Here is a 23,615-nt window from a genome sequence, read left to right on the forward strand (position 1 = left end):
GGTACAATATTCACATTCATACCAGCCTCACCAAGTACAAGCTAATATCCATCCCCGTCCCATTATCCATTTGGATATTCATACTCGCTTCATATTCGTCCCAAACCCACTACCATAATGCCATATTACATCACAATAATATGACAAATTATCATTTCTAACAAAAGTCTCTTACCATCTACTTGGCGGAATTCATATGGTGTTAATTTCTATAATTCATATGGAGTATATTATTATAGTAACAATATTCTAGACTCTTTCAAGTTTGTTTTAACCTTTACTAAAAGGGACTTGTTATTCATCGCCCGCAAATCTCTACATAAAGCCCACATTTTATAATTTTTTGACAAATTTTCCCTTTTTATAATTTTAACCGAAGATAAATTTTTCGCACTAAAAAAATGTGGAGCAGCACCGGATCGCCGAGGATCACCGGAGAATCGCCGTCGTCATCGGAAAACGAGGTTCGTAACGCATCGTAAGGACGAAATGGTGGCTGGCGCCTAGCCAAAAGGCCATGCCGTGGTTGTGGCGCCTAGCCAGGACGCCGCCACCGTGGTAACGGCGCCTGGTGGAGAAGCCTCGACCATGGTAGTGGCGCGTGGCCAGGACGCCGGAGCCACGGCCAAAGCGCCTGGCCAGGACGCCGCCACCATGGCGGCGGCGTCCTGACCAGGCGCCCCGACCGTGGCTCCGGCGTCCTGACCAGGCGCCCAGGCCGTGGCTCCGGCGTCCTGGCCAGGCGCCACTAGGGGAATATAAATATATTTTTTTTTTTTTTTTTGGATTTTTTAATTTAATCCCCTTTTTTTTTTTGTTTTTTTTGTTTTGTTTTTGTTTGTTTGTTTTTATTTTTGTTTGTTTTTCTTTTTTTTTTTTTTTTTTTTATTTTTTAATTTAATCCCCTTTTTTTTTTTTTTTTTTTGGTTTTTTTGTTTTGTTTTTGTTTTTTTTTTGTTGGTTTGTTTTTATATTTAGAAATTTAAAATTTAGAAATTGCGTTTGTGATAATTTTGTGTTAAGTGTATTAATTTAATCTTAATGTAATTATATTTATACGTTATATGTTATTGTTACAGGATTATGGTGGAGACAGAAATGATTACAGTGGGATTTTTGTACATGATGGCCTGTTCGAAGATGCTCAACAAGCGATTGATTGGGCAAAACAGGTTGCAATTAGATCAGGCTTTTGTTTGGTAGTAGCAACTCATAAATCTCAACGGGATGGTAGAATGGATCGCATTTTGAGATGCGACCGTTATCGCAAAAGAGAAGAACGAGATTTCAGTAAAGCGATTCGGTTTGACTCAAAGCGGAAAGGTTGTGGGTGTCAGTTCCGAGTTAAGGTTCGACAACATCAAAGGCGTGACGGTTGGGAAGTGAAGGGTTACGGCAAATGGGGATATCACAACCATGAGCTGATAGCATACAAAGTGGGGCATCGGTGGGGAGGGGGACCTTGCGATCAAAATCATTGGTTCGATGCGCCACTTGATCTCTTTGCCGTTGCAAACATCTACAAGTGTGCAGTCATGCATTTCGGCCTTGGTTTACATAGTCGAGCCTATTATCCATGTACAACGGTTCTGCCCTGGTGTTCGCGCGAGAACGTCACCAGACCGGTAAGGGACGTTGCTATTGGATTTCTTGGGCCGTCATACAGACATTTTATCCGATTAGACATGTCACCCGATTTTCCGGTCCCACATATCATACCGAAGTGGTATGAAATTCGTAGAGCAAGCGTGGAGGGTTGGGATGCTTTGTACCATGCTCGCGTGCAACAGTGGAACAATTTAATTGCCATGTAGTTTTTGTTGATGTACACCTACCTTTTACTATGAGGCCTTGTATTGTCAATACTATGTCATTTCTATGTGTTCATTTTTAAAAGATAATGTTTCATTTTAAAAACTAACAACAATAATTTCACAATATTACAAACTAAAAAGATAATATTGAATTTTAAAAACTAAGAACAATAATTTCAAATATTACAAACTAAAAAGATAATGTCTAATTTCAAATATCAGTAATCCCTCTGTGACGCCCACTGCCACTGCTCAAGAGTCCGTTCCAGATCGTCAATAACAGCTCTGCCTGATGCACTCGTCATGCAGTCCCTTTCCTCAAAAAGTCGGTGTCCCAACTGCATAATCTTGCCCATCCACTACACAAAACAAAAAACATGAAACGACGTATTATACATATATATATTAAAATAAGAGAACAACAAATAAAAGATGAGACGTACCGCATAAGAGGCAGTGGCAGGTGGCACATCGTCATCATCTGCGTCGTCGATGTCTTTGATCAACCTCGGGTGCGAGTGCCGGATGTACCATTCCATGTAGTGCTGGTCACACATGGCAGTCACCCCACTTGGCGGCCGCTGCAGCTCCGCCGTCCATAGGCGGGCAACCATCGGAAACTGCTCCCACATGGATATCATGTTTGCCGGCCATTGGACGACGTACTCCTTCGACGACGCAGATCGTACCGCCTTACTGGGCCATGCCGGTGGAGGTGGGACAACTTGGACAAATCCAAGCTGGCGAAGACAGCGCTGCGGCATGTACGCCTCTACGATCTCGCGATACTGAATCAGTCCGGTGTAGAGGGTCCTGGGTACCCTATTACTAGGGTTCTGGCCGAAAGGCATCCAGTTCACCTGCACATTATTTAAAATCAGTAACAGTCATAAAATAAAGCATCAGATTGTAAAAGTAGAAATAATTTAATCACTGTACCTCTAAGGGGGACATCCTGTCAAGCGATAACCGTATGGAGCGCAGGCGGTCAACGGACTTCTTCTCGACACGCGGACTCCACGCACAGGCACGTGGCTGGCCATCACCAATGGGAACCGGGTCGCGGTGTGGTCGAAACGCAGGAAAATACTCGTATATCCAGGTCTGTAACAACGTCAGACATCCAGTAATACCTGCTGCATCAGCCCGGCTCGAGAATCCTAACTGGCGATACAGATACGCCAGCGTAGCCGACCCCCAAGAAAACTGGCCTACTCTGTCGGGCTCACACGCGTCAACTATGTCGCGTGGCCTGAGCTTGTTCCCGCTCTTATCCGGAAACAAGGTACACCCGAGAAGAAGAAAAACATATGCAGCCAGCTGTGTGTCCTGCGTCTTACGTGCCGTAGGGTGCAAACATCGCTGCAAGACGGCTGCGATCTTAACGCCGCCGTGATCCCACACACCAAGTGCCGATGTGTACAGCGCAGCCCTATCCACCGCCAACAGCTCCGCTAGTAAATCTGCCTGATCCGCATCAGTGACGACAGATGCTCGGTTTCCCTCCACGGGAATCCCAAGGATGGCCTCGACGTCATGCAACATGATCGTCATCTCACCGAACGGAAGGTGGAACGAGTTCGTATCCGGCTGCCATCGCTCAACGAAAGCCGTGATCAGCGTCCAGTCAATCATGTCGTGCATGGTGGCAGGAAGGTGACTCACTCTAGTGCCCCTCAATCGCCCGACCATCTCGCTCTCCTCCGGCCATGCATCAGCCCAGCTACAAAAAATATTACCAAAAACAAAAAATATAAATACAAAAAAGGACGAAAATAAACACAAAAGCAAATAAACAAGTAACGGAAATAAAATTATAAACATAAAAAATAAAAATATAAACAACACAATATAAATAAAAACATAAAAAATATAAATATAAACATAAAAAAATATAAATATGAACAAAACAATATACCAAAAACAAAATATATAACCAAAAACAAAAAATATAAACAACAAACTAAAAAATGAAAAACATAAACAAAAACAAAAAATCAAAAATGCAAAGAAAAAACCAAAAACAAAAAACTAACAAAACTTAAAAAATTTAAAATTGCAAAAACTTAAAAAAAGAAGAACATCAAAATTTTAAAGAAAATTTATAAAAAAAAAAAAGGGAACTTACAATTTTTTTACATACAAAAATATAATTCAAAAAAAAAAAAAAAAATACATAGGAACATAAAATTAAAAATTAAAACCAGAAACAATCTTTTTTTTTAAAAAAAAAATAGAACATAAAATTAAAACAAATAAAAAAACAAAATTTAAAAAAAAAAGATAAAAAAAAAAGGGAACATACAATTTAAAAAAAAAGAAAAACAAATTTTTTAAAAAAAAAAAAAAAAAATTCGAAAATAAAATTTAAAATTAAAAAAAAACAAAAAAAAAATTTAAAAAAAAAAAGAGAAGGAGGCGCCTAGGCAAGACGCCCGTATGGTGGTGACGGCGCCTAGCCCAGACGCCACTACCACGGCCGTGGCGCCTAGCCTATGCGCCGCCGCCGTGGTAGTGGCGTCTGGGCTAGGCGCCGTCACCACCATACGGGCGTCTTGCCTAGGCGCTTCCTCCGTGGTGGTGGCGTCTCGCCTTGGCGCCCCACCGTCGCCGGAGGTTTTTTTTTTAAAAAAAAAATTACAAAAATTTAAAAAATTACCTTCTGGCCGGCAAACCGCCTTCCGCCCACCGCCGGTGCCGCCACTTCCTTGCCGGGCCGCCTCGACATAGCTCTGGAAATAATTTAGAGAGAGAAAGTGGAAGTAGAGAGTAGAGAGAGAAATTGTGTTTTTTAGTTTGAGGGCAAAAGTGTCATTTCACTCTTATTTTGTGGGCTTTATGTAGGAATTTGCGGGCGATGTTTAACAGTTCACTACTAAAATTAGTATAAGGAGGATATAAGGTAGGTAATGGGGCGGGGTAGGAATAGGGCGGGTTTATTCTAAAATTCATACCCGCCCCACCATCTGTGGTGGGTACACTTTTTATACCCATTCCCACCCTTTCACCTGCCAAACGTCCCTTCACCCCCACTCCATTGGAACAGGTCTTCTATTTGACCCAACTCATTGTCATCCTTAGCTCTACTATAACTTGTGGTGCAAATCTCAAATAAAGTGGCCTAGACTAGCCCATGGATTATAACATGTCGTGTCGTGCTATCCTTTTTTTTATTATTATTATTTTTATTATTATTAGGGTTATGTCGTGTCTTGGATTGGCCAAACCCAGTGCCACTATACTTTGTATTGGGTTATGTTGTGTCTTGGATTGGCCAAACCCAGTGCCACTTTTACGAGAAATGTTCATGTAGTTTGGGTTAGGGTGAGGAGATTTTCAAATTGTGGATCAAGTTCATTTGCATAGTTACATGTCTATTGAGAAATAGCTTATTGTGCAAAATAATTTAACTTAAGTCGTATCTAAATTCAATCCAATCTATTTAAGTTGGATCAAATTTAACATTTGATAAGTTTCAATTCCTCCTTATTAGATCAATTTCAAGTCATCCACTTTAAAATACGCTCCAAATTCAAACCGAACCGATTTTGCTAGGTATCTTAAATCTAAGGGAGTATTCGTATGCAATGCGCCGTGCAACTTTTATATGAGACCATGTTTTATCATGAATTATGATCTTAAACTATGAGGCATGATTCATGAATCATCCGCTCGTGACAATTAACAAGGGTTAAATCTAACCATGGTTAACCTTTAACCAACCCTTCAACTAACCCAACTCCTTTGGTTTTAAATTCCCACTCAATGCCATTCCTTTGCTTCGGTGAACGAGAAATACCATTTAAAAATACTCCAAATTACAAAATAAAAAAATAAAAAATAAAAAACGGGGATGTTCAAGATTCCGTTAGATCTACAAACGGCGTTAAATACTAACCCGCTTAAATATATAACGGTAATGAAAAATCGTCACAGTTTTTGGGGAAGACGATGTATTAACCGTTAGATTGAAAATCAACGGCTGTGATTTTAAGATGGGAGTTGAAGAAAGAAACGGGTGGGTATAAAATGAGCAGTTTAAGAAGAGAGAGAACATTTCTTTTCTTCTTTTCTCTCGTTTCTCTGTTTGTATCATTCAAGCTTTCTCTCTCTACTTTCTCTCTCTTACCTCTTTCATATGCACTTTCATCTTCTTCAATTCTTCAACTATTTTCAATCTTACAATTTTGTTGATAATTCTTGAAGAAAATGCAATGAAAAACAGAGTAATTGATGAATTATGAGTGTAGTTTTTCTCTGTAGTTGACGATCTTGAATGAGCTTTGTTTTGTTTCTGGATTTTGGTGCTGGATTTTTAAAGGTTTGTAGTTTTGTTTCAATGGCGGAATTTGGAAATTAATCAGTTAAAATCGGAAATTTGTGGTTAAATTGATTAAAATGTGTGAAGTTTCATGATAGAAATTTCATCCTGGTTGAAAATTTTGATACGGAATTGGACGATTGAACGATTGAATGAATTAAAACTTGTTGATCGAATTTAGGCTAACAAATTCATAGCATTTCTGGTAAAAATCTACTAATTTTGTTCAAATTTCTTCTTTTTTACAGCTACTTTTCAGGAAATCGATCGATTTCTTCAGTTCTGCGGTTGAATTCAGAGAGAAAAACAGGTAATTTGTCGCGAAGAGTGAGAAAAATTTCTGGAAAAACACTGATTTTTGCTCCATTTTTGTTTGATTCTTCACCAATTTTGATTATTAACCTGGTATTGTGCTCAACAAATTTGTATTGCAGCGATTTGAAAGATCAATAGTACAGAAGAATCAATAACAAAGAAGAGGAGAGAAACTGCAATTACTGGTACCGATCTTCGAAGTCGTCGCTTCATTTGATTTTCCGCCATTTTTGTTGAAATCAGCTCAATCTTAAGGTTTATCTTCAATTTTGCAGAGCGTTGAAGAATCTTCTGCATTTTCCTCCTATTTTTAGAATCCAAAGATTGAAGCTGAGATTTAATTTTCCATTTCCAAAAAATCGCAAGTTTAATCTTCAGGTAAAACAATGTCTCTATCTTCTTTGTGATTTTCTCTCACTTTCAGCAATTTTCTGATTTTTTTGCTGAATTTAAATCGATCAGTTTTTTCTTTCTATTTTCTTCTCAATTTCATAACGCCAAATGTATTTCTATAAGTATTTTACAACGGCGGTTTTCTGTAGATTTTTCTTCTATTGAGTGGTTTTCTGCAGAATTTCTGTCTTTTGAGTGGTTTAATTTACCAGAATTCTTCATCTTTTTTATCGCAATGTAATTCAGAAGTTGTTAAACGGCGGTTTTCTGCTGTTTTAGTGGTTTTCTCTTTTCAGCTATTCAACACCAATTTCTAACTTGTTTTTCTTCTTAATTTTTTTGCGCCAATCTTCTCCATTTTTTTTTTCATTTAATTTTGTATAATTTCTTAAAAAAAAATTTCTTCTCTGTTCTATCTGGTTCAGTTTCTAAATGAGTTACTAAAAAAACAAAATTTTGGATCCCTAATTTGCACAATTGTTGGCTAATTAGAGTAGGCCATTTTTTTTTTTGGTTAATTTTGATTTATTTTTGGGAAATTGATTTTCATTATTTTATTTTCCGCCATTAATGTTGCTCTGAGTTTTAGGTGTATTTCTTTGATTTTATTTATTTATTAATTTTTTTATTTATGGTTATGAAGGAGCTAGAAATGAATTTTGTTTTTCTTTTAAAAAATGTCAATGATGAGCATGGGTTTGAAGTTGAATGTATTTTAGTGTATGAAATATGAGATGATGATATAAAGTAATAAAGGCAGCTTAACCCCATCTCTTCTCTACTTCCAGAATCTTATTTATTTTTTTTAAAATTTTGTTTTAAAAATCATACCCAACTAACCCAAGTTAACCTAAACCAAATAATGTTTGAATTAACTCTAGTCAATAATGCTTAATTTCTGACTGTATTCTAAATTATGTCTATATATACTATTTGTTCTATGATGGGGACAGGTGTAGTAGATGGAAAAGGAAGTGGTAAAGAATCATCATCACCAGCAGCAACAACAGCATCATCATCATCATCCCCACAACAATAATACTACTACCTCAACAAGTAGTCTTAGAGAGAAGCACATAATTGGGGAGGGATTCATTAGGCCTCCCCAATCGGCCGATTTCGTGTTGCGGTGGGGTAGCCGGAAACGTCTCAGGTGTATGAAGATCCAGGTTAAAAATGAGTCTACCCCGGTCACCACCCGGACAACTGTCCGGGTGGACCGGCGGGTAGTTAGATCCGATAATAATAATAATAAAGATAATAATAATACAATTGGTAGTGGTAATCATCCTGCAAATGGGTATTTTAATCTCCGGCAACGGCCTGCATCTCCAGCTCGGCCTCCTTCGCGAATTCTCAGGTATAACTTTTATAATTTTTGCTGAACTGCTGAATTTTTGCTCAATTCTTGATCATGGTTTTATTGTGTATTTTTGAATGAGCTAATTGTCATTTATTTTGGTGTATCTGCTATTTTGTGTGTGTATAGTTGTTGAGAATTATGACTGTTTACATATATAAACAAAATTGGATTGTTGTTTGCCAATTCATCCCAACTTGAGCCTATTTTTGTGAATTGTGAGCCAAAGATGGCTTGATGTGAGGACTGTGCAAAAATGCTTTGATTAAGGTAGATCCACCTTGTAATAAAACCACCTTGAACGCCATCGAATGTGGTTCTTGTTGAGGATGATTTCTTAAGGACATCTAGTGGTTTGTGAAGATAGATTAAACTTTTTAGATTATTTGAAAATGGGTGAATAGATTTTGGTGGAAATTCAAATTTATGATGTCGGCTTGCGGAGAAGATGCTTAAGTTGGTGCTTTCATCTTTAATTGGGTCAATTTATATGAGTTTGGCTTTACATCTCACCCATCTTTTCAGACTTCTCCTTTATCCTTATTTTTTAAGTTTTTCTGTATCTAGAGTTTGTTGGATAGTATTATAAATGAATGATAACAAGTACATTACACGCAAGCATTTCTTGTCTACTTTGGCTTACCTCAAGGAAGAAGCCATGATGTAGACATTTAGATTTCATTTGGTTTTTCTCAAGTAGTCAAGTGGATACCATTATACCGCAAGGAAGTAATCTTATCTTTTTAGCTTGTAATGCTATATAAGCCGTAAGAGCATTGCTTTGCAAAGGTGCTATTTTGGGACGAACGGAAGTTTTCCAGGTACCTTTTTTGCCAAAATACTCTGGATTTTGAGGGTTTCTTTCTCTTACAGTTCCTTTTAACTTTTAGATTTGGTGGGTGATCTCTCGTACAGAAGTTGTGGGTATTGTGTTTAGTCTTAGCGCCCAGCAGCCAATTTACGGTGAAGTATGCTATACAAATATACAATACAAGAGTTATATGATGCACCCACGAGGCATTATGTACCCATGAGGCATGCTCATGTCTTGAATATACTTTGTGGTGTACAATGCAATGTATAGTTGGTTGTAAGTCTTGTAACTAAATGATTATAGTGATTTAGGTTCAAAATTTTGTAAACTTAAAAGAGAAAAGTTTTAAGTGTTTTGTAACTTTTTGGTGTCCTTTCGGCAATATTTTGGATGTATTTGACTTAATATTCCAAAGTATAGGGATGCAAAAAAGTTATGAATGTAGCTTGAAAATTTATCTCTCAATTCGTTTGCAAAGTTAGTGGAGTATAACCCAGTGTTAATTAAAATCTTTTGTTTTGATGGAGAATGTTATATTTACTCACTAGGTACATTATCCACTAGAAATAGACTATAAACAATTATATTTCTAATGGGTAATCTACCCACTGGGTAGATATAGAATTTTCCAAATTAAATATTTGCCGGCTTCTTTGGGGAGTGTTTATTAATTAGAGTAATTAATTAAGAGATTAAATATGTTTTTTTTTGTTAGATCTATAGATAATTATGGAGACTCTCAAAAATGGAAAAATCAGATGGTTCAGTTAGGTTTTACGAGATTTGGCTCATGCTAGGGTTGTGTTCATACGGATTGAATTTTGTTTGAGTCACTTCGGGTATAGACAAGTCTTATTAGATCTTTAGTATGTAGAAGTAGATATTAAAGTATGGGGGTTATTGTGATATACCAATAATATTTGTGCTGCCAAGGACTTGTAGCATTGTGTTTTCTCATGTCCAGTAGTAGGCTCTGTGCTCTTTGGTGCTCAATATTGGTGGCTTCTTAGTATTCATTCTCCTATAGTCCTATCTCATCTCCTGTAGTTGGGACTTGGGACTTGGAAGGCATAGGGCTGTTTCCCATATATATCTAAACTTACCATCACTATTGAAGTATTGAGTGCCCCAGTTATTCTGGTTTCGATACAGAGTAGTTACTGAAATGTATCTGACCAGATTGTTCCCAATCGTTGCATTTAGAGCAATTTGATTGATGATCATAATACTTTGCCACCCTTCGATCAGTTCCTTAATTTTGCTAAATAGTAAGATGAGTGTGAAGGAAACGAATGTGGGAGATGAAGACTTGTTGTTATTTGGGTTGGTGTTCCCTCTCTCAATCTAGATGAATTGAGGATAGCTCATGTTGGATTAGTTTAAACGATAGGTCATGTTGTATTATTTGGTCCTGTTATCAAACACCTATCCTTCTTTTTGTATTATTACATCGACTTCAATAATCTGCATCTCTGTCTCTGTAACCCCATTTATTTTTTTTCATCTGAAATTAATTGTCAAGTAAATAGTACGGAGTATAACTTTAATGTGATACCACCGATCCGGAGTAACTAAACTGAAAGGTATAGTAACAATGTCCGTGGCCGATGACCTATGTTGAATGTACCAACATACTAAATTTGGACTAATCTTGGGGTTGACGAAGCACATGTTTGTAGACTTTTCAAACTTTTTCTTCCTTCTTTAATCTTTATATGAATGGCCATTTTCCGTCGGCATCTTTACGCTCCTAGTGTAGCATTTGGTTCCTGTGTTAGGCCCACAGTCCCACACACAAAGGGCAGAATTAGTGAATTATTGTGGCCTTTTGTACTCCTATTTTGATTACTTGAATAATGTAGTACTAGTAGTTAGTTTAAGCTTAAAATGGAGCAAAAATATCATGTTATCTTTGCTTGATAATTTCACGCTCTTTTAGCTAACAGCAATTTAGTTGTTTCGTATTGTATTTGATATGATAAGACACATTGTACTGCGTATAACAAACTTGTCATGCGCATGAAATGATAGTTTTGAATACTAATTTTATTGCGCTTAAAAGCCATGATGATCTATGACTAAAATGAGATATTTAACTTGATTCTCACTTATTTGGATTTATCTTATCTTATTTGAATTATATGAATTTATTAGATCTTATTAAAAATTATTTTAGTTGTAATTTGAATTTAGTTAACATTATCAGAAAATTCAGAATTTATTTTTCAAATAAGGTGAACAGACAGTACTTTGTGATATATGAAGTATGAAATCAAATAGGCATAATCTTGAATGATTTTTTCCATATGAATGACATATTTATTGCTTTTTGGGAGGATCACATATTCACATAGGATATCATTCAATTTGATTCTCGTTTGATTTTTTTACCTGCCTTTAAGATATTTTATGGTCTGTCAATTATCTAAAACAATCTTGTGTGAGTTTGTTTGACTGTCACAATTAATTGCCTGAACTTTCCATTTCTTTCATGAAATTGAATCTTTAGAATTATGGATTAAACCTTTGAATAATATGTTTCCATGAACAAATTAATTACTCCGTAGATTTTACTCTTCTACGCTTAATATGCAACTCTATATTTTCCAAAATGATACAAAGTTAATAATTTTTAACCAAATGTTCTTAGTCATTAAACTCGAAAACTCTGTAATTAGTATGTTTAGTGCTTTAAACATTTTCTTATCCTTTATTTTATGGATTGAAACACCTATCTAATTTCCCGATTTTGATGTGGATTATACTCCCTTGTCTATTTAACACTTTGTATGAATTTGATACATTGACCCAAAAAAAAAAAAAAAAAAAAAAAAAAGAAAAGTAAAGTCATGCCACGTGGACCATAGACATTGTATATACACCGTTTGATTAGTACAACCACCAGCAAACTCACACATAGACACGTACTTTTTCTGTAGGCAATAAAAAAAATAAAAATCACACCGTAATCCGACGGTCCAAAACACAATCGGAAATCGCATCTTTATTTTTATTTTTTTTGCTGCCTAAAATTTTTCATTTATTAATATTATCGAATCACACTTGTCTCAATTTTCTCTACGTTTTCAGCAAAGGTAACCCCTTTCGCCTAACCCCATTATTCTCTCTTTCTCTCTCCTCTTTTTTTTTTGTTTCTTCATTCAAAAGACCATTTAGCCCTTTACATAAAACTAAACTCACCCACTTTTTTTAATAACCTTCCAAGGTTATTTTTGTAATTTCTTATTAATATGTCATATAAAAATGGTAACTTTTATGATATAAATATTATTCTATGGTTATTTTATTTAATTAATTATATTATTTTTTTATGAATTTTGTGTAGGAATTCAGAAGTTGGATCAGGAATGAAGGGGCAGCATAGTAATGGAGGAGGAGGGATGAGAGGGTTGGGGTCACCGGAGAGAGAAAAGAAAGGTGGGTCCCACCACCATCATAATCAGCAAGAGAATTTGGTGGTGAATGGTGGAGGTAAAACGGCGTCGTCTGAGACCAAAGGTGGTGGGTCATCTTCGGGCGGTGGAAGCGACGTCGTTTGGCCACCTAAATTTATGATCGCTCTTACTAATAAAGAAAAAGAGGAGGATTTTATGGCAATCAAAGGCTCTAAGTTACCTCAAAGACCCAAAAAGCGTGCTAAGTTTGTTCAACGTACCCTCAATGTAAGCCTTCTCTTCCGCTTTCCTCTCTTTCTCTCTCCTACTTCATTTTTTTTTTTTTTTAAAAAAAAAATCTTTATTTGTTGTTTATTAAAAAAAATTGACTAAAAGCATTTTTTACATTCTGTCACGCAGATTTTAAAGTTTCCGGTCTTAAATAATAGACCACATTTTATATTGTTTAAAAAAATTGTTTATGTTTTTAATTAAAGCGGCATATAAAAGACTAAAGAAATTACTCGTATTAATAAATATTTAACGCAAATAACTTTCTTATTATCCGTCCTTGGCTCTCTAAACACCAAAAAAAAAAAAAAAAAAGGTTAGCGTGTAGATGATTCTGTCGTGTGATTTTGTTTTAAAATTCGCGTACTTGTACCATGTTAGGAAGCATATATTAGTGCAATATATGCAAGTACGTTATTGATGATATTATTTGCAACCTCTTAATAATGAGAGTGATTTAAGAGTTTTTAAGGAAAATTTTGAAAACTTGTTAATGTGAGTACGTATGTGACATTAATTTTGAGAGACGGCATAGATACGGAAATGTGGTCTATTATCTAGAGATAGACAGACTAATTATTTAAAGATGAAAGGTTTCCTTATATGTTGATTACACAAATAGTAAGTCATGTAATATTTCAGAAAAGCACATGTATGAGCTTCTAAAAACAGACTTGAACTGGGCAATTTGAAAAAACAAATAAGAGTGACGTTTTTTACGGTTTGAGAGAATATTTTGGTTCTTGAGTTGGGTTTGTATAAGCAAAAGTTGTCTGGGAAAAACAGAAATGGTGCTTATTTTAAATTGAGATGTCATTTATTATGCGCACATTATCATCTACTTCATACAATGTTGCCTGAAAATGCAAACTGAAGTTGAAATTACTATACTTTGGGCCACCCGAATAAATTAGGCATTGGACCATCAGTCCATCAGCTATTAAATTTTGGGTGACTTGGTTATAAGTAAGTAATTAAGGTGTTAGGTGTATGTGCTCCAACTTATTATAACTTCATATGATATAAAGCAAAATTTAGACATAGTCCTTGACTGTTCCAAAACAATATTTTAGCCTACAGCAAATAGTGCCATTTATACAACTCGATTCCAGGGAAGCTTAATGGTAAAATACTTGTCAATATGATGTAACCTACTAGGTGTTCTATTGAGTCAGGTCGTAATATCAATGCACCTATGGGCTTTTGGTTCAGTATGATGATCTTAATTTGGGTGTGCTTCATTCTCTGTCTAATCTACTTGCCAGTATTACCACACTAGCTTGTGCTGTTTAAACTTGCATACGGGTACAAGAAATAGTTTAAAAGCAGATGATTTCTCTCAATAAAGCTAGAAAAAGTATGAGCATTTCCCTTTACTTGTATGGTGCTTATGAATTCAAGTTATTGTTTTCCCTTTTTATTTTCCTTTTGAGGCAAAGAATCCAACTATCGATATTTATTAGCTTTTATGTTTTCTGCATGTGAAGTCGTATATGGTTTGTTTAAACTCAACTGTAATTTATGTGCAGTTAGTGAGCCCTGGAGGTTGGTTGTGCGATCTTACTTTGGAGCGCTATGAGGTCAGAGAGAAAAAGATTACAAAGAAGGTAATTCAGGTCATACTTTAAACCATATTCAATTTTACACTTCATAGCTAAGAAACTAAGATGGCTCTCTAATAAGATGATAACCACCCATACTGCCATGAAAATTGTATGAACGCTTACTGTTAACATGGGATTATTTCGATGTTGAGTCTAATGTTCTTGTTATGTATTGCAGAGGCCAAGAGGATTGAAGGCAATGGGCAACTACATGGAGTCGGACTCTGATTAATAGTTGGTAGGGTTGTTCTTTCATACTTCGTATAAGTTATGGTAGCATCAGCATATTGATGGAAAAGGAAGGAAGTTTATGTAAATTATCACTTTTTCATCCCATGAAAGCAATGATGAAGAAAATAGATTTTTGTTTTCTGATACTCGTTTTGCCTTCTTCCCATTCCCTCTAATCCTTTACTCCATCGTAATCTAACGTAGTTGACACCATATCATGGCCATTTTACAATTTCATATGCATAGATCATGAAATTAGATTTCTAACAAATTCATAATCTTGATGATTTTGCCTTCTTCCAGTCATGTAGGAGATGTAAGTCATGTAACTCTGTTCGTAAAGCATGCTTCAGTTCTACAAGAACCTAGCTCACTCTGGTCAATTCAATAAAAAAAAAAAAAAAAAGAGTTAACTAGCTTTAAAACAAGTACCTGGCCTACCTGCTTAAAAGAAAAGAATTTTACTGTAACAATTCTTCTATTTTCTTAAAATGACATCGATTTAGCCTTTTGCATTACAGAGTATATAGTACTACGTATATACTTGTATGCTTCCTCCGTTTTTTAAAATTGCAATGTTGGCCTGTCGAGGCCTTGAGGGTATATAGTTTTTACGAGGGTGTATAGTTTTTATGGAGAAGACTAGAGGAGAGAAATAGAGAGGGATAAAGAGAATTTATGTGATGCGAATGGAGTCATAGAAGGCACCAGCTAAATGAAGTAATTTTGCAACTATTTTTGTACCTTGCTGAAGAGAAGTTGGAATCATTGTTGTTATTGTTGTTGCCTAAGTGATTAGAAAAAAAAAATTAACAAAAAATGGCGGATTTAAGTTATTGAAAGAAGCACTCCATCATTTTTTGTCACATGTTTACTAACAATATTGGTATTATTTGTTGTTTGATATTTGGATTAATGTCAATGTATATTTTTAATATGGAAAATGCTATACATAGCCCTTAGGGCTACATATAAGCATTAAAAATACTCTTGAAAACTGTTTAAATTTAGAAAATCATGACAAATTCACACTAATTACACTGATCTACGCGTGTTTTTGTCATGAATTCCTAATTTTATACAATTTCCAAGAGTGTTTATAATGCTTATATATAGCCCTAAGGGCTATGTATAACATTACCCTTTTAATATATCAAGCATTTGTTATTTATACTGTAATAGTTACTTTGTAACAAATTGTCACAATTAATAAATAGCAAATATTACATTTTGTTATCAACTTGATATGATGAAATGATGAATGATGAGTGTCTTTATGCATTCTATGTAGAGTATGCGGATCCTAAGTATGTTTGTGATCAATTATTTCATTTCATATCAAGCAACTCAGAACCTTGACACTTGGATATAATTAAGTGGGATGCTTTAATACTTCATTTTAGCTCAAAATCATTGAAACAAAATCACTAAATAGCCAAATCGGACACTAGGAGTTTAGGACACACATTTAGTTGTATCGGATATGGACATATGGTTACTGGAGTCCAAATAAAATAGCTCAAAATACAATTACCTTCTAGATTGACAAAGAAAACTAGGGTTTAGCTTTTAAGAGACTTATAATTCATTTTTTTTTAAAGAAGAGACAGAAGAGAGGCGACTAGAAAATTCCTTTACCCTTATTTAAAATTATAAATTAAACATCCTAAATTAATATACTCCGTAATTAGTATCATAGTATGTGATTGTTGTTAATATGGTGAACACGTTAGCTTTGGTTTACATGGTTGCAGAGAAAGAATAAACCTGCACAAGAAGTAATTGCTATACATGTAATGTAGGCTACTGTCAACTATACATTTAAATGCTTTGCTTCTTAATGCCGTTTTTGTTTTTTATTAGCTTAAGACAAATTCTTTGCTGAAAGTGACTAATTTGGTGAAGGTAGTTTAGACTATTCTTAGTATCATATGATCATGATAACGACGTAAATTTAATTTAATTCTATGTTTGAAGAATGAGCATTTTGGAACTATGTAAATTGAGTTTTTAGAGCAAATAAACATCATAATTAGTGAGAATTGTGATTAAAGGGGTTGTAATCGTAAGCCATAAGCTTCACAAATTAAGGTTAATTGATAGTAAATTTTGGAAGTGGTTGTATTTATCCAAGTTATTGACCAAACCATTTTTAATCAAAAGAAGGATAAAAAGTTAATTTCTTAATTGATTTCTTATATCTTGCCTTTGAAACATAAAGTGGTTGCACTAAACTTTAAAGCGGAGGGATTATTTTGACAAAGTTGCAAATTGTGAAAGATTTTGATTGAGTACTTTTTTTTGTTAGTATGGGTCATAGAGAAGGTACTTTATCGACCTATCAAATCAAAACTTTATACGAACCAATTTGTTACGGGTTAATTGATAATGTCTCTTAAGTAGGGGGTAAACGAGTGAGAAATCACCCTTAAAGTGCCGCTAATGGATAATTAATTGAACAAATTCAACTTTATTTTAATAGATGTTCATGTTACATGTACATAGTCCAAAGTCTCTAATGCAAGAAAAGAGCGTCTACATACGAATATTACTTAGCTTGTTTGCAAGTTGCAAGGTTAGATGGGATTGTGGGCTAGTCAGCATAAGAAATGAGATCAAACCGTAGCTACCAAGAAATCTTATTAATCTTAATATTATGGAAAGAATCAATATAACTTCGACATACTTCGTATCTTACTTGATTTTTGTGATATTTACGCGGTTTGTAATTCGATACGTATTATGTTTAATATAATACAACTATACAAGTAATTTTTTCCTGTAATTCATAAGGCTTAAAGCTAGCCTTACTTTTTCATGTAAAACTATGATGTAGATCTTGATGAATGATGATCACCACATGCTTGTATTTACTTGCTTAGGACCTATTCTCATACGTTGAAGTTCAGATCAGTTCAATTTAGTTCAGCTCCTAATTTCCTTCTCTTATAAAATATTTATTTCAGTTCAGTTCAGCTGAGTTCAGTCAATGAGAACAGACCCTTAATACTCGTACAAATTATCATAGGGAAATTTTTTTTATTTTTTTTCTATATTGGACTTTATTTTATTTTTTTAGTGGACCAAATTTCATCCAAGTATTTTAAAGCAGTAATAATCTATAGGCCTGTTTTCTTCAGCTTATTTTTTAATTTATAGTTCAGTTCAATTAAGCTCCAATAAGTTCAGCTCCAATCAGTAACAATCTAAGGGTTTGTTCTCTTCAGCTTATTTTTAGTTCAGTTCAGTAAATCAGAATAGGCCTTAATAACTTAGAAATTATAACTAAGGGCCTGTTCAATTCAGCTTAATTTCAATTCAGTTCAACTCCAATCAGTTGAGTTCAATTCAATTCAGCTCTTAGTTTCTTTCTCTCATAAAATATTCATTTTAGCTCTATTCAGTTTAGTTTAGTTCAGTTCAGTTTAGCTCCAATAAGTATAGTTCACTTCAGCTCAGTTTAGTAAATGTGAAGAGACCCTAATTAAAAGATTAGGCTACTGTTTGGAATTTTATTTTTATTTTTTCTTTTTTATATTCCAACCTTGTAAAAAGTTGGGCTTTATTTTGTTTAGCTTAAATGTCTATTTTATTTATAAACTTAAACCAATCTTATCTTAATCTATCCGAGCTTAGTAAAACTTATCTGAATTTTATTAAACTTATTTTAAATGTAAATTGAGCTAGGTATATTTTAACTTTCATCAGAACTTTTTATCTAACTTATCAAGTTCCAATAAGCGTTAATCTAATATATGTATAAATAAAGTAGGCATTTTTCGGGAGCATTTGGCGCGCCACATAAGAAAAGGTATTATTTCGACCAATGAAAAATTAGATTAATAATTTATTTTAGAATTAAAAAATTTACTCGCCACCTAAGAAAAAGTGACGAATAGTATTTAAGAATTTTGACACATAGGTATTGAATAATTAAAATTAAAATTACTTTTTAAAAAACCAATAATTATCTTTTCTAAAAAAAAAGTAATAATTATCTTTTTTTTACATGCAAATTTTTAATCGCAAATGTCTTTAATCTCTCTCTAGAAAATATTGTAAAAGTTTGGTTTTACGAATAGAGAATAATTAAAATTAAAATAAAAAAAAACTAAGTAATATCTTTTTTTACACATATGGATGCAAATTTTTGATGGAAAATACTACGTATCTTTAATCTCTCCCTAACAAATATTATAAAAGTTCGATTTTAATAATGTACTCATCAAGACGAATAAAACTAAATCTTATATGACTGATTTCCCATAATTTTTAATAGTTAACCAGTTAATCAGTTATAAATGAGACTTACATTTAAAACAGAGCGAGTATATTAAATAAACGCATAGGCAAAAGACTTATTTTGATCAATAAAAAATGAGATTTGTCATTTCTTTTTTGAATTAAAAATTTAAATTGTCACATAAGCAAATTAGTGAATAAGATTTGAAATTTTAAATTCAAGCGTCACGTAAAATAAATAAAACAACAAAAGATAACTTTAGTGTTAAAATTAAAATTATCTTATGATATTAGGAATTTTATCCATATATCTAATGAATGATCTTCATAAATATACAAATTTTTTAATTAAATAAAATGATTTACTAGAACCGTGCATCGCACGGGCTTACATCTAGTTTACAACTAAAATAAATTATGATAAGGTCTAATAATATAACACATTCTTAACAACAAATAAGTTCAAATAAAAAGTTTTGATATACTTAATAGTTACAACCTACTACACATAAGTTCAACAAAATTAAGTTACGATAAGTTGAATAGAACATAATACGGAGTATTTTCATTAGACGATTCCTTTACGAATTTAATATGGCGTGTGTTTCGGGGTTTTCTGATGTCCTGCGGGAGAGTTACAATTCCGAGACTGGAACCGGACGCCTGTACCTGCAAAATAACGGAGACTCCTGTGAGCTCCGCCTCCAACGGTCAAGTTAGTACCTGATTAAGGAGTAATTAATGCGGAAATTAAAGTAATAAGGTCTCTCTAGGTGAGAGTGTTTAATGTAGGTAATCTGCTTTGTTAGCGAGATCAGCCGGTTATTAGTGTGTTCCGTAATGTTTCTGTTCCGTCCTCTCCCTTAATGAGGATTAAGGGAGGTATTTATAACCTTGGGAAACGTGCCCATCCTAGGTTTAGGTAAACCTAGGGCCGATTGGGCTTCCCTCGGAAGTTGGGCCCGGGTGGCCGGTTTCTTCATTAGGCATGGAGTATGCCACATGTCGTGACATAACAGGTCCAAGGTGGACGAATAAGCGCGTGCCACGTGGCAAGCCCTGACAGTTCCAACTAGGGGACACTTGGCAGGTCCTGATTGGCCCACGTGGCGCATTCCGATTGGTAGGAGCAAAATCCCCTAATCATTTGCCCCTCACAGGTGGCACGTGATTGGTCACGTGTTACCTGTGACAGGTGTCGCACTGTAACGGGCGACGGCCTGCTACAGGTGTCAGTCGGCGAATGGACGAGAGATTTTCCCGCCCAAATTTTGAATTCTGGAAGTGACCCTTCGCCTTCTCACTTCGCCTATATAAGGGAGAGTTGCCTTGAGTCATTTTCACTTTGAGAACTTTTTGAGAACATTCGGACCCCTGAACTTGCTCTGACATTTTGGACCTTTTCTGCCTACCGCCTGTTCTGACAAGCCGACTGCACCGGATTTCCAGAACTTCATCAACCGTCACTCGTTCAGGTAACTCAGTTCTCTTACTCTTAATTTTCTTTTTATTTTCTGAAATGGCACCACGGAAGCACACGACACGACCTAGGTTAGTGATCAGCCGGTCACCGGGGACGGCTGAATCTAGGACTAGGAGTGCCGCCTGCCCTTTTCCGGACCCATCTTTGCCCTTTATACAAAGTCCGACTGTATCTGTGTCTATGCAGAGCAGGATGGCCAGAACGAAAAAGACAGCTAGGATCTCAAATTCAGACGGCTCCTCCCACAGGGTGCCGATTAGTGAAACATCTGACCAGGCGCCAGATGTTGAAGTGAGACAAGGCGGCCTGGATGCCGGCAATTCTGTGGGGGGAGTCATAGTGACCCCTTCCAATTTAACAGTTAACAAATCTGCTCCTTTTCAAAGAGAGGAGGCGGGCCCCTCCGGGAGAGGGGAGGAGTCGTCCTCTTCAGACTCGTCCGAGGACGATTCCTCGTCAAGCTCTTCTGGCCATGCTTCTTTGGGTACAGAAGAGAAAAACAGCCGCCTGCAAGAGGCGAGACTTTCTCACACAGTTGAGAAGGGGGACAATTGGGCGGAACCATCCGCCTCTTACCGAGAGCTAAATACCCCCTACTACTGCACGGTACCTCGGGGCCGAATCACAGCCATGCAAGAGAAAGTGGAGAGCTTTATTGCAAACCACACCATGGGCCCCGACTTTCTAGTGTTTGTGCCGGATCCAGAAGACACAGTCGTCTGGCCGGCTGGCTCCAGTTATGATAGCGCATGCTTTGGCTGCTACGAGGCGGCCATCAAGGCAGGGCTGCGCTTCCCATTACATCCGGCTGTTCAGCGGATTTTGGATGGGTATGAGTTGGGGTTATGGCAGTTAGCCCCAAACTCCTGGGTCAACGTACTCGGCTATGTGGCCGGGTGCGAACTGCACGGGGTGGAGCCGAGCTTCGAGGCTTTCGCCCATATGAACTATCTCAGCCGGACCATTAAGACAGGCGGTACCGGCTGGTATCAATTAACAAGCCACAGGGGCTACCTCATGACGAGAGGTAAAGCAAACAAGTGGAAGGACTGGCGGAGCACCTTCCTCATCATTGAGAGTTCAGACATTGAGCTGAACAAGCGCTTCAATAGGTGGAACAGGAATCCGCCCCTTCTTGCAGGCGGCCGTAGCATGCCGCCTGTTCCCCCCAAGGCTAAGAAAGAGATCCTTGACAAAGGACTCTTTAAAGTAGAGTCGAGGGTCGACTCTACTTCAGGGGTACGAGAGCAAGTACCCCTGCACTGCGTCCCGAGCTTCAAGTGGCTCTATGACGAGTACTTTTTGGCCGCCTGTGGCCTCAGCAGTCGGTGCTCAAGAGGTAGTCGGCCTGTCGAATACTCTGTTGTTTCATACATTTGCTGTTAATCTTTTATTAACTTTGCCGTTTGTTTTTGCAGCTGACGCCATGAGCAAAATCACCGCCTCCAAGACTGCGGCGACCATGTTGCGGGCCTCTATTATGCAACAAACTTCAACCGACTCCCCCAAAAAGGGGGCACCCTTGGTGAGCTCCGAACCTTTCACCCTCTTTTTGGAGTGTTTATGCATATACTGACTTTTTTCTTCTGTTTTAGACGGATGCTCCAAGAGCTTCATCTTCCCAACAGCCGGACCCCAAGGCCCGGAAGACGACTGTTGGGAGCTCTCCTGGTTCTGCCAGGAAACAGGTGGCGGCTGAGAAACAGCCGGCCACTTCTTCTAAAGCTCCAACTGGACCGCCTAGAGGTATGAAGTTGTCCTTGTAAATTTTAGACTTGCTCCCTTTGTTACTAAGTCTAATCCGTTTGTTTATTCTTGATGCAGCCGGCCCCCAGGAGCCTGACTTGGTAGACATGGCCAAGTCTATGATCAGGGCAGTTCCTCCAGCTGAAAGGGAGGCGGTCAGGGGTGTCGGCACCCTTGACCTTGACGGGATTGCAGGGGTCCTTGCTGAGGTATACTTAGCATATTTTTTAGTATTTAAATTTCTGGACGCCTGTTTTCTTTTTTGTTTGGAAACTGACGCCTGTTTTTTTTTTTTTTTTTTTTGTACTTAGGCCCTGCTCCGAGTTAACGGCCTTCGCAAGCCGCTTGATCGGAAGAACAAAGAGGTAAAGGCTGCAAAAGCTATGGCCGCCTCTGACTGTGATAAGGCAATGTTTCAAATTGCCCAAAATGAAGTACCGACCATTGATATTCTTTATTATCAGGCGCAGGCTACCGCCGCTGTTCGGGCTCAGTTAGAGGCGGCCCAGAAGAAGAATGACGAGCTGGAGGCGACCATCACAAATCTTAAGGCCGAGCTGAAACCTCTTCGCCTAAAAATGTACTCTTACGAAGCCATGGAGAAATCCTTGGCCAGCGTAAAAGAACGCCTGGTGAGCCAAGAGAAGAGTCTTACCCAAGAGCTCTCGGAAAAGGCCGAGCAAGAGAAGAAAGAGCTCGTCCGGGAGATGATGGAAGACTCCGCTCAAATCCAGCGCATGACCTGGGGCCGCCTCTTCCCCAGTGCCGACTTTGCCTCTTGGGAAAGAACGTACCGCCAGTGTTCGGATGCATATAATCAAGAGATCCTGGCGGCTGCTGAAGAAAAGGCGTTGGGAGAAGCGTTGGAGGAGGAGGAGGAGCCGGTTGTGGCGCTTGTGCCACTTGGGGGTAAGGCATCAAAAAAGGATGCAGCTGAAGCCGAGTCCAGCAAGAAGAGTGCTGACCAGGCGACAGCTGCTAATACTGAACTGCCCCCTTCTTAAGCTTAATGTATTCTTTCCACGGCCTGCGTGCCGTTTGCTTTGTATTTACCCGGCCAGGGGGCCGGGGCTTTGAATATTTTGCTGGTCTTTAATGACCGGCTTATTTTTAATGAATTTTTGTTTGCTTCAAATTTGTCCAAGTATTCCATATCTAATATCCAATTGTTTACTAGACCGACTGTTGTACATGGCCGAACGTTGCAGACAGGTACGGATAGTTAGTACGCCGCCTATGCCCCTGGACGACTAGTTGTCTGTTTCCAGGATAGACGATCAGTCGGCCATTTATTCAATCGGTATTCGAACTATTTTGTCTGAATCCTTTTTAGGCAGGCGGGCCTGTCATTTGTAAATTTAACCAAGTAGGAAAGTGGTCTGACCAAGTAAATAGAGTATTACATAGTCGCCAAGGAATTGAGTAGTAGAGATAACAAGCGGCGGATACCGGTTGTTTCCCTTTATTGCCAATGTTGTTGGCTTTTAACTCATAATTTGTTAACCTAGCAATAGTGGTTGAGAGCCCCTGTTTGTTAAAAACAGGCGGACGACTCATACCTCTTAGGCTCCATACTAAGTTTGAGTGACTATTAAGTTAACATAGG

General features: G+C 37.0%; 2 protein-coding genes and 1 long non-coding RNA gene across 5 annotated transcripts; 2 read left to right on the plus strand and 1 right to left on the minus strand.

Moving 5' to 3' along the window:
* Positions 1-1,995: 1,995 nt before the first annotated feature.
* LOC110705499 (protein MAINTENANCE OF MERISTEMS-like) lies at positions 1,996-3,579 on the minus strand. The gene is made up of 3 exons (XM_021883381.1): positions 2,754-3,579; positions 2,258-2,674; positions 1,996-2,173 (listed from the first exon to the last, which is right to left on the minus strand). The coding sequence occupies exons 1-3, from the start codon at positions 3,504-3,506 to the stop codon at positions 2,033-2,035; spliced, it is 1,311 nt and encodes a 436-aa protein (XP_021739073.1). The 5' UTR covers positions 3,507-3,579; the 3' UTR covers positions 1,996-2,032.
* Positions 3,580-5,599: 2,020 nt separating this feature from the next.
* On the plus strand, positions 5,600-14,684 carry LOC110705500 (hybrid signal transduction histidine kinase B-like). Of its 3 annotated transcripts, none has more exons than XM_021883384.1 (8): positions 5,600-5,832; positions 6,384-6,445; positions 6,570-6,635; positions 6,726-6,828; positions 7,797-8,203; positions 12,364-12,700; positions 14,233-14,319; positions 14,486-14,684. In XM_021883384.1, the coding sequence occupies exons 5-8, from the start codon at positions 7,806-7,808 to the stop codon at positions 14,537-14,539; spliced, it is 876 nt and encodes a 291-aa protein (XP_021739076.1). In that variant the 5' UTR covers positions 5,600-5,832; positions 6,384-6,445; positions 6,570-6,635; positions 6,726-6,828; positions 7,797-7,805; the 3' UTR covers positions 14,540-14,684. The 3 variants fall into 3 exon arrangements, with proteins under 3 accessions (XP_021739076.1, XP_021739075.1, XP_021739077.1); XM_021883383.1 differs by lacking the exon at positions 5,600-5,832 and adding an exon at positions 5,871-6,135; XM_021883385.1 differs by lacking the exon at positions 5,600-5,832 and adding an exon at positions 5,873-6,135 and having other exon boundaries at positions 14,233-14,310.
* LOC110705501 lies at positions 8,210-11,863 on the plus strand. The gene is made up of 2 exons (XR_002508090.1): positions 8,210-9,024; positions 9,094-11,863. It is a non-coding gene; the product is annotated as an uncharacterized LOC110705501 (long non-coding RNA).
* Positions 14,685-23,615: the final 8,931 nt, after the last annotated feature.

Source organism: Chenopodium quinoa, unplaced genomic scaffold (assembly GCF_001683475.1).
Source record: "Chenopodium quinoa cultivar QQ74 unplaced genomic scaffold, ASM168347v1, whole genome shotgun sequence".
In the NCBI taxonomy this organism is placed as follows: Eukaryota; Viridiplantae; Streptophyta; class Magnoliopsida; order Caryophyllales; family Amaranthaceae; genus Chenopodium; species Chenopodium quinoa.